At 51.8% G+C, this 10,843-nt stretch overlaps 2 protein-coding genes across 2 annotated transcripts; one reads left to right on the plus strand and one right to left on the minus strand.

The window, feature by feature from the left end:
- Positions 1-4,019: 4,019 nt before the first annotated feature.
- LOC125509699 (uncharacterized) lies at positions 4,020-9,056 on the minus strand. The gene is made up of 8 exons (XM_048674723.2): positions 8,689-9,056; positions 6,341-7,455; positions 5,963-6,263; positions 5,630-5,836; positions 5,374-5,547; positions 5,018-5,218; positions 4,761-4,874; positions 4,020-4,650 (listed from the first exon to the last, which is right to left on the minus strand). The coding sequence occupies exons 2-8, from the start codon at positions 7,429-7,431 to the stop codon at positions 4,318-4,320; spliced, it is 2,421 nt and encodes an 806-aa protein (XP_048530680.1). The 5' UTR covers positions 7,432-7,455; positions 8,689-9,056; the 3' UTR covers positions 4,020-4,317.
- Positions 9,057-9,922: 866 nt separating this feature from the next.
- LOC147971971 (uncharacterized) lies at positions 9,923-10,515 on the plus strand. The gene is given in 2 exon segments (XM_087524189.1): positions 9,923-10,271; positions 10,274-10,515. Coding segments are annotated over 2 exon segments (591 nt in total).
- The last annotated feature ends 328 nt before the right edge of the window (positions 10,516-10,843 follow it).

The raw sequence follows: 10,843 nt of genomic DNA on the forward strand, positions 1-10,843 counted from the left end.
GGCGTCTTGTTTGGAAGTCCGGGGCTCCTCTCTCGGTCAAATTCTTCGCGTACCTCGCATCCGTCAACCGATGCTGGACCGCCGATCGGCTGGCCCGCCGTGGCTTGCAGCATGAGCCGGCGTGTGTTTTCTGCTCTCAGCATGCCCAGACGCTTCACCACCTCCTCGTCGACTGCGTCTTCACCCGCATCATCTGGCACGACATCCTCTCCTGGTGCTGTCCCGCGGCTACCGTGCCGGACGGATCGCTTGGATTCTTCGATTGGCTTAGCTTGGCCACGATCCAGCTACCCCAGGGCCAGCGGCGAGTGATGAAGCTATGTACCTAGGGTAGGGTCATAGGCCTGACCTAGACTTCCTCCCCGAGGACATCACCCTAAAGCCAGCAGCATTCAAAGGGTACCATCATCCACTCGACCAGAGACATTCCACTCATAAGAATCAAGGTCACTCGACCGTCACAGAAATCACTCGACAAACAGGAGATCTGAAGCCACTCTACACAACAACGGTCGGGAGTTTACTCATAGACTTAACTATCATTTATAGCACTTTAATACGGACGTTACCTGTAACGCTCCTTCTTTATGTACATTGAACCCCACATAACGGAGGGGAGCTGGGGTCCTAGCGCACTCTATATAAGCCACCCCCCTCCTCCAGGACAGGGGTTCACATCTTTTGTAAACTCACACACGCATATAATCCAGTCGACCGCCTCAGGGCACCGAGACGTAGGGCTGTTACTTCCTCCGAGAAGGGCCTGAACTCGTAAACTCGTGTGTACAACTACTCCATAGCTAGGATTTGCCTCCTCATACCTACCCCCCATTCTACTGTCAGTCTTAGATCCATGACAGCGAGGGCTCTCCACCATTGCCCTTCTCACCGCTTGGGCAATCTGGTGCCACCGTAACGCCATCATCTTCGACAAGGGCACACCCTCTACTGCCTCCCTCCTGGCCGTGATTCAAAATGACGCCCGCTCCTGGGCCTATGCCGGAGCGAGAGGACTTAGTGCTATCATCCCTGCAGGCTAGTTATCTTGTTTGGGGCTGAGCATCCCTTTTCTATGCTCGCTCCGTGTCATGAGCGTGCCTTCTTGTGTACGCGACCGTGACACCACTCTGTATGTTCTCCCCCCTATCAATCAAATGATACGCCAACCGCGGCGTATTCGCGAAAAAGAAACCTACTCCTACTGGGAGTAGGACTCCCCCTTGGGCGCGCCATAGAGAGGGTCGGCCCTCCTCTCCTCCCCTCCTTTATATACGGGGGAGGGGGCACCCCATAGACATACAAATTGACAGTTGTCTTAGCCGTGTGCGGTGCCCCCTCCACAGATTTCCATCTCAGTCATATCGTTGTAGTGCTTAGGTGAAACCCTGCGTCGGTAACTTTATCATCACCGTCATCACGCCGCCGTGCTGACGAAACTCTCCCTCGGCCTTAGCTGGATCAAGAGTACGAGGGACGTCACCGAGTTGAACAAGAGAAAAAATCACCACACTAACATCGTTCGGATCTAATCATGCCATGACGACGGTCGTTTCGATGAATAGTGGGCACAATAATTTTTCTCCCGTTGCAACGTACGGGCATATGTGCTAGTTTTTTTTTTACGGAAGGAGTACATCAAAGGAACCGAACCATGAACTTGCTAACAATTGTGCAACCAAGGAATGCTCCGACTGCAAAGATCCGGCTGGTGGCTGCATCGGTCCTGCGCCCGATTTCTCCGTTGCTGCCTGCCAGCGTGCCAAGTGGCTTTGCCATCACAAGAACTGGTGCACACAACATCTCCGCTCAGTCCAGGTACGGGTCCGGTCCGGTACATGCTTTGCTAGTTTGCTTGTACCAGACCAGCGGTCAATCGAGCAGAGTATGCCGTTGAAACCGTGAGGCAGCAGCAGCATTTCTGTCTGATCACTCTGAGTAAATCACCAGCCAGCATCCCCCTTGCACATCACTCACTCCTGCTGGTGTTCATTCCCTTCAGAAATGCAAAAGGGCAGCAGCTGTTGTGTTCTACTCTACTGGACACCACCGCCAATGATGGGAGCCAGACTAGAAAAGCGGAAACAGCTCAGGCACGCACAACACCAGTGGAGTCCTCTGACCAGAGGTGCAAACTGTCGGGGAAGAGAGGTACAATCATGATCAAACACACACGGAACAGGCGTGGTACCCAGTCTAGGATGATACTGCTTCCAACCTTTACTTAGAGCAACTCCAATAAAGAGACTCATTTCGTCCGCCCGTGTCCGTTTGGATTGACGCGGACAAAAGTGACGGCCCAACGCGCCGATCCAAACTTAAATCGTGTTCGTCCGGCATCCGCGCCGACTCATTTCCGGCCCAAAATTGCACCTGGTATGCATCGGCGCGGACGCGAAGCGGACGCGCCGCGCGTCTCCTCGCCGTCCGCCGCGTCCCCACCTGGCGGCCACCCAACCGCCACCGGTCGTCTTATTTATGACGACCACCGACAGCGGGCCCACGCGTCAGCCAGTGCGCGCGTCCTTTTTTAACCACGCGTGCGGCGGGGTCGGCCTCATCCACTTCTCCCGTCCACATCTGGCCCCCCACCACTTCCTTTGCTTCCTCGCCGGCGACCGCAAACCCTAGCGCGCGCCATGGACCTCTTAGGCAAAAGCAATGGCAAGGGGAAGGGCACCCCCGGCGCCTCGTCATCCCGTGCTCCCCCTCCCCCTCCCCCTCCACTGCCGGCGCGTTTCTGCCCTGGACGCCGGCGCCTGCACATCCTGGTGCACCAAGCGCGGTGGCACTGGGAGTACAGGCAGCCCCTCCCCTACCCCGACGTGACGCTACCGCACCATTGGCATTTGGATCCAAACCGGATCCCGGTGCCGGCGGTTCCGCGGACCCAGCGGGCGCACGACGACGAGGTGCGCCGGCGCCGCGCGCTGCTCACACCGGAGCAGTGTCGGCTGCCCGAGTACGCCGCCGACTCTCCTAACTGGGAGGCTTGGTTCGCCCTCCAACACGAGGAGCAACGGCGCTCGGGTGTCGACGCCGTCCGCCGCCGTTCCCACCGCCACCCCCACAGGTAGAGCCGGAGGACATGGAGGCGGAGGCGGAGTACCAAGCCGCCCTCGAGGAGGCCCTGCAGCACGCGCTGGAGGCTAGCCGCATCGAGGAGGACGCGCACTGGGATGGGCTGGAGCAAGCCCTTGCCCTGTCGGCGGCGGGGGACTCCGTCCACACCCCGCTCCTCGTGCCGCCGCCGCCGTCGCCGCCCGTACAGCCCAAGCCGGAGCCAGAGCCGGAGCGTAAGCGCTCCCCACCTCCGCCCACTTAGCCGCAGGAGGCCTACTCGTGGACGGGCCAGTACCGCGGGTGGGTGAGCGCGCTTCCCGTCTACTTCACCGCGACGCCGGAGGAAGAGGCGGCCCACCTCGAGCGATGGAAGGAGCACTGGCTCCGCCAGGAGCAGGGCGACAACGAGGAGCAAATGCGCTACGAGGCCATGCTTCAACGCGACGCGGAGGCGCTCCGGCTCGAGGAGGAGGAGGAGGAGGAGGAGCGCGCGCGGCTTGCCGCAATGCCGCCGCCCCAGCAGACGCCGGAGGAGGCTGCCCTGGCAGCGTACCAGGCGGCGTTCGGGTGGGCTGGCCCTGCTCCGGTCTGCATCGACCTCACCGACGACGACGACGTCGAGGGCAAGGGCAAGGCCGACGACGTCTAGGGCAGCGTGCGGGGCAGCAGCAGGCGGGCGCAGACTTTTTTAATGTTTTTATTTAATGTTTATTAGATGTAGGTGAACTTTGGCCGGCGTTTGACCGACCAGTTTTATGTTTAATTATGTTTATTTCGTGTAACTTGTTTTTTTTTCACGCCGCCACATTTGGGTCGGTCTCCCCGTTGGGCGGTCAAGCCGACCCATTTTAAAATGCGGACGCCGGCGTCCGCCTAGCCGACCCAAACGGACAAAAAGCGGACAAAGCACGCGTTCGTTGGGGTCGCCCCGTTGGAGTTGCTCTTACACCATAGGTCCATACTCGCATTAATATTTTACACCCAGTATCGAATTCACCATCCTTTCCTTACAATTTTCCACTATGTATGCTAGTACATGAGAAGAAGAAAAAAAGAGCAACTAACGAACGAGCTCACCGGCTAACGAATGAGGGGGTAGAAATTCTGCAGTGGACAAAGCAAACAACACCAGCGAGGAGTCATCATCCCTCTTTGATTCTTCGGAGCCGGATGCAAAAGCAAATTCTTCACGCCCCTAACACTTGGTTCGCCATTTTATGCAAAGCAACACCCAAACAAGTCCTGCAGGTCGCTCGCTCAATCACGGCGCTCCGACCATACTTCTCTTAGGAGCTCGTATCTTACATTTGCCACGGCGCCTTCTTGTCGAGCACTGAAATGTGCGACTCCGTTACAAGGCGACGGCGGAGAGCTCCGGTCGTAGAGGGACATCAAGGGGGAGCCTAGGTCGTCCAGGTCGTCGTCACTGGTGTACCCTCTCCTCTGGACCATCAAGGCCCTTTGCTCCACCTCTGCGCTGCCACTCTTCTCCGCTACACCCTCCAATGAAGGGGCGCGGTACGCAACAGGAGCAGCAGTGCATGGGAATGTACTGATCAGATTTTTCTCCGTGAAGCGCTCAAGCAAGCTCTGTGCGATATTAATGACAAAGGTCAATAGAGTTTAGTTATAATTACCTTCATGACATTCTGTGTGCACAACGTAATGGATTCATTCAACTTCAGCAAGGGAGGACATACCTCAGAGTTCAGCTCCTCTAGAACTATGCCAGGAACAGGATCAGGGCAAAACTCGTCTGGAGTGAAGTTGCAGAGTATCCTTGTTACTAGTGGAAGGCCAATCGACGGGCAGACCTATCAAAAAATTCAAAATTTCAACTACACCACATCTGACAGTTCCATATAAGATAAAATCGTAACAATTTAACATCTTGTGTTTTGAGGACATAGGACTCCTATGATACGAGTGTAGCAAGGAGTTATGCACGGACACAGACCTCTTTCCTGATGGACTTCTCAAGAAGCATGTCCTTCGGAAGCATCAGAAGATCACTCAACTCATTGAGCAGCTTAAAAGAATTGGATTCAGCTCCATCTCTTCTGCTATTGCCATCTCCCTCTGCACCTTGGCCATCCTTGCGAGAGTCATCACCGTCCATGCCAAACATATCCGTCAACAATCTGGACCAGCTTCCAACCTGGGGAGTCATTTCACGTGTCAACATTTAATGGTAGAATTTGTTTGGAAGGAGTGAACTAAGATCATCGAAATGCCCTACTCTAGTTTGTTCTTCATGGAATTGAAAGCATCAAACCAAAACAATGTGATTTCAATCTGCATTTAGGTACATACCGCATTCTTCAGCTGTGCGCCTGATCCAAAGCTTAAGTTGCCAGCTGGAATTGGCAGAACCGTGGAGTCGAGAATTGGGTCAGATATTGGATCAGATGGTATCTCATTCTCTGATTCACGGAGGATGGCGTTAAATAAAGCCACGTCTAAACGGGCTACACATTGCTCCATCACCTGATGATAGCAGAACAGCTCATAAACACATTTCAAAAGAATATTATTCTTTTCAAATGATGAAAGGAAACTTAAAGCTTACCAGTTTGGCTAATACGGGTAAGCAGCCACATTCATGTCCACCAGCACGAAGAGGACATATTCTGCTGAATGCATCGCAAAATGCAGCCTTCCAAAGATCAATACAAAAAGTGCTTTGATGCTGATCAGCTGAAGAATGCCCTAACGGTTTCCTAACGCTTGGAGTTGATGAATCATCAATAGGAGTTTGCATACAGGGAGTCAGTGCCTGGGAAGAGAAACACCGATCAGAATATTGACTGAATTGGAAACATTTTCAGTCATGTTTTACAACTAGCAGGTCAAATTTAAGGCTCTGACAAAATTGCCAGCATAAAACAAGGTGAACCTTTACCTGCCACCACACAGACTCCACAATCCGAGAAAAGATCCAAGATTCAATCTTCTCTAATGCAGCCAAGACAGTGCCAGTTTCCTGCCAATGATTGGGAAACTGCGTGATAGTAGGTCTAGCCTGCTTGCCACTGGAATTCATTTTCCATCGCATTGGCAGGGAATTCTTGTAAAGATTTCTTGCGTTACTCTTACTGTTCGTAGTGAAAGCATTCATAACTGCAGTTGATTGGCTTGAAATGCCAAAGGTTTGTGCAATGATCTCCCGTAGGACAATTGTGTTTGATAACCAGAATGTCAACCTACATCAAAATTAGATTCTTAAATAAAATTAGCAAGAGTTAATAAAGTTAAGACATACTATAACCCGTTTATTTACCTTGGAACATCATTGCCACAAGACTTTGCTACAAGCACAAGCCCAGAAACAGAGTTTTTTGCAACAGAAGCTTTCTTATCTGGGGACCAAAACTTTGATGCATGGATATATAACCTGGACAGACGCCGAGCTGGTGTATGCAGTTTATGTGATGAACATACATGCTCTGGCACAATAGAGTAGACTGAAACCTCGAGGGCAGCAACTTCACGAAGCTCTTGCTTCAGCTTTTCAATTTTTGATTCTAATTCCTCACTCTTCTCATCATTCTTTTCATATGCTACTGAGTTGTCATCATCAAGTATGTTCTGTTCAGTATCAGCAATTTCATCATCAGTGCCAGTACTCTGATCACATTTCGGAGCTTCGTCTAAGACATCAATTTCCTTTGCTTCTTCAATGGCTATCTCACTGGTCTCTACACCCTCAATGCCCTTATCATCAGTCGCTATAACCTCAATGGCCTTATCATCAGTCGCTATCACCTCAATGGCCTTATCATCAGTCGCTACGCCCTCAATGGCCTTATCATCAGTCGCTACACCCTCAACGGCCTTATCATCAGCAGCTGTGCCCTCGGAGGCCTTATTATCATCGGCCCTGCCCTCGGTGGTCTTATTATCATTGGCCCTGCCCTCGGTGGACTTATCATCGGTGGCTCTGCCCTCAATAGCTTTATCATTTGTTTCCTCAGACACATCAGATGAAGGACAAGAAGTAACTTCTACAGTTTCTGGCTTTTGAACTTCAACAGTTTTAACACCATTAGCCGCTTTGCTTGGCTTCGGTGCTTTGTTCGGACTATTGTTTGGTGAAATATATTGCAGCTTCTTGTTGACTATACGAGTGGAATTAGTTCTGGCCAGACGTGAGCTGTTTGGCTTGGTCTCCTTTTTTGCTAGCTTCTTCGGAACCCTTGAGACTCTTTTCACTTTAGTATCTTCATTACTGTTAGACTCACCTTGAGATGAAAAGGAGTCCCTAGCTGCTTCATACTCTGATTCAGCTTCCTTCCCTAGTTTAGCATCTCGTTCCACTTCCACATGAGTTGAATGGTCATTTCTCTCTTCCCCGTTCTCCCTAGCACCCATTTGAGTGTACTAGAAACTTGATACCTAGACAGAACATTAACAAAGTTAGTAACATGAGCAAATGCCTAGCAGCTTGAGTGAGCCAATAGGCATGATAGAGAAAGTGACATCCAGGAAGGTCAATCATGATGATTATGCCATGGCAAGGGGCACATGGAAAACGATTGCATATAACGAGCTTTAACTGAATAAAATGTGAAGTTTGTGTAGAATTGTGCAGACAGTGCAGTAGAAGTTCAGAGCAAACAAGTAATCTCCACTGTACTAAACATAGAATGCAGATTTCAGTAAGGCATTCGCTTGACTGATTAATTTGTTACCGACTAGCATAATAGTAAGAAGCAAATGTTCATGCCGTAAAAGTGTAAAAGAAGCCGGATCAAACAGCTAGTACTCCTCCATCAAGCCTCGAGATCTGGACAGCTAGTCAAAACACACACCAAAAGACACATCTAACCAACAAAATTAATGCCCCAACAGCAGCAAGAGAATTGGGTACGGGCAATGTGTCTCCTAGTGCAATTCACTTGAGGGGGAGGGAGGTGGTTGGGAGGCACATGGCGGTGGGGCACGGTGAGGGTGTACGACCGTTGGACTGGGTTGCATTGGATGGAGAATGAGGTCCCAACTCCCAATTGGACACAAAGCTGTACCGAAACTGGACTGCAGGGAGATCTGACAAGCTGTACCAAATGTAAACTCGGCACCGGCGAAGTACGTGACTCCAAGAACAATGGACGCGTCCTAGTCGTTGCCCGGAATTCCCCATCACCGGTCAGGCCAAGCAAGAAACTATGCAACTATGCAAGTGTAGTGCAGTGCTCCGATCCATATGGTTGCAAGCAAATGGCCACCGCGGAGAAGTTCAAAATTGGCCAGACTAACTGAATTCCAGAAATGCGGATGACAGAATGCGCCACGAGAACCCAAATGCGTATTCAAGAACAGAACAGGAAAGAAGCGGACGGCTCGGTTCCCTCGATCCGCGAACGCGAATTAACAAGACACCGCCACGAACTGGCTGCACGGGTATGGTTTCGGTCCGAAGTGGTTCGACTAGCTAAGCATTGAAGGAATGCCGGATCCACATCGGCAGAACTGGCAAGTACGACGAGGAGAGAAGAAGAGAAGAAGCAATGTACAGCCACCAAATCTAGAATAATCGACCACTTCAGAACGGGAAGCTCTCCGCTGCGCAAACAGCAGGGATTCGGGGATGGGTTTTGTGGAGGGGAACGGCGAGAAGGGGGTCCTCACCGTGGTTCTTCTTGCTGCAGTGGCCGCCTCGGTCCCTGCGGCGCGAGCGGGAGACGGGAGCCGCGAAACCAAACCAAACCGAGCGGTTGCTCCTCCTCTGTTTCTTTTTCTAATAATAATATAATGCCGGGCGAGCGGCACCGGGCGCTTCCGGAGGGGTCGCAGGGGCGGCGCAGCGGCCTCGACTGGGCGCGGTGCGGAATGTTGGGGTGGGGCGGCGGCCGGCGCGGGAGGGGGAGAGGGGACGGCGCAGGCGGCCAGCGGCCAGTGCAGGGGCTGATGATGCTACGGCGAGGGGAGGGGCGTCACAGGCGTGCAGCGCGTGGGGGTTGCGGTGGTGGGTTTGGGCTGGCAATGCTCTCATGTCAATCGACGCGCGCTTCGAGGTCTTCCGATCGGGTCGCTTCACCGGGCGGTGTGGTTAAGCGACCGCTTCCCGCCGGTCTTTTTCTTTTCGTATTTTTTAGCAGGGCTGTTTTCTCGCCCATTCTTGCAAGAATTGTTTTTTTTTAAAACACTTGGAAGAATAAACTGTGTCTCAGTTTTTCCTGTAGGGATCTTTGATCTTAGTTTACTATATATGCATACTGAACATATTCCGTTCCGGTGTCATCACATGGTAGCCTAATAGGGAAACATATTCTTTGATCTTTGTGTTCTTGTTTTCTCTCTCTCCTCGGCATGGCAACGCTCTTGCGATGGCAGTTCCCAGGGGTTTGAGCATTGTATGAGACCGTGATTTGATCGTGTTTTTCTCGCTGTGATTTCTCCCTTCCCCTATTCTTGCCCTGCGCTTCTTGTGAAACCGATAGTTTTTCGTTGCGCTGCCTCGTTCGGGGTGATTCAGGGGCAATCCTTGCATTGCTGCCCACCCTTGGCGATGGTGGGACGAGGTCCTGTCAAGGCTACCAGCATGGTGACAACGGGGGATGGTGGGTGTACTGGCGCGCAGGTGGATCATCTTCTTTTGGCTGAGAGGGGTGGTGCTTTTGCATCGCCGCCGATCGTCCTGGAAGTCCTTGTTGCGGCCCTTGATTCTACGCGGGAAGCGGGTGCTTCTGGCTCTGCTTCTGGCGTTGAAGACATGATGGAGCGTCTTTGTCTTACGATAGTCGAGGCGTATTCGGTGATGGTGGATGATGACGACGAAGCTGATCCGGTCGACCCGGATTGCGCACTGATGGGCATGGTTCTCTCTCCCACTGTTCTTCACACCAATACTATTTCTTCGGCAATGAGACGGGCCTGGGGTAATCCAAAGGGCCTGCTGATTCACCCAGTGGGAGACAACCTGTTTGTGGCAGAATTCATCAATAAGATGGATAGAGATCGTGTTCTGGAAGGCTCACCGTGGATGGTGGGCAAACATGTTGTTTTACTCAAGTTTTTTGATCCAAATGTACATCCGCTACAAGTGGAGTTCAAAACTCTCTCTATTTGGGCACGCATCATGGCCCTCCCGCCCAGATTGATGAAGGCCAAGCCGGGGATGGAATTTGTTAAGCCAATTGGTAGGATTGAGCGTGTGGAATCAAATGTAGAGGGAAGATGTTCGGGTGCTTTCATGTGTGCTCGTGCATAAATCATGTACACGAACCTCTGGTTCGGTATGTTACTGTCAATTCTGTGAAGACGAAGACAATTGAGCCATATGCTATTATGTACGAGCGTTTACCTTTCTACTGCTTCTCATGTGGTTTGTTGGGACACTCTTCTATGCTATGTCCAAACCCGGGGACACGTGATGTGAATGGAGACTTACCTTACGCTGCCAAGAAGTTGTGTGCTCCAGAGGAATGTCCGGGAGATCTAGTGGGGTCAAGTTGAGTAGCAAGTCTTTTAATTCATCTTTTGATCCCAAGAACCAGAGTAGTAGATCACCTTCTGCTGATGTTGGGCATGTTGATGCCGTACGTGGCAACTCCTCCCCTCAATGTAGGTTGTATGATGGGGAAGCTGAGGGGTCCTCTCGTCTCAAGAATAACCAGTCAGGCGGAGGATGTGGTCGATCTTCTCATGGGTGAGGCCGTGGCCGGACTAACGACGCTGGTAAGGAAAGTAAACTAATTCAAAGATTGATCGACAACATGTCTGGACAGAAAAGGAAGCCCATCAAGAATCCAGCTGTTGCAAATTTGTCTGATGAGCATACTTC

Source organism: Triticum urartu, chromosome 5A, assembly GCF_056163025.1.
Source record: "Triticum urartu cultivar PI428250 chromosome 5A, HENAU_Tu73, whole genome shotgun sequence".
Lineage (NCBI taxonomy): Eukaryota > Viridiplantae > Streptophyta > Magnoliopsida > Poales > Poaceae > Triticum > Triticum urartu.

Coding starts and splice junctions, on each gene's coding strand:
- LOC125509699 (XM_048674723.2), bottom strand. CDS start 7,431: ATGGGTGCTAGGGAGAACGGGGAAGAGAGAAATGACCATTCAACTCAT. Junction 6,264..6,340: donor TGTGGCAATGATGTTCCAAG/GTAAATAAACGG, acceptor ATTTTGATGTAG/GTTGACATTCTGGTTATCAA. Junction 5,837..5,962: donor TGGAGTCTGTGTGGTGGCAG/GTAAAGGTTCAC, acceptor TTCTCTTCCCAG/GCACTGACTCCCTGTATGCA.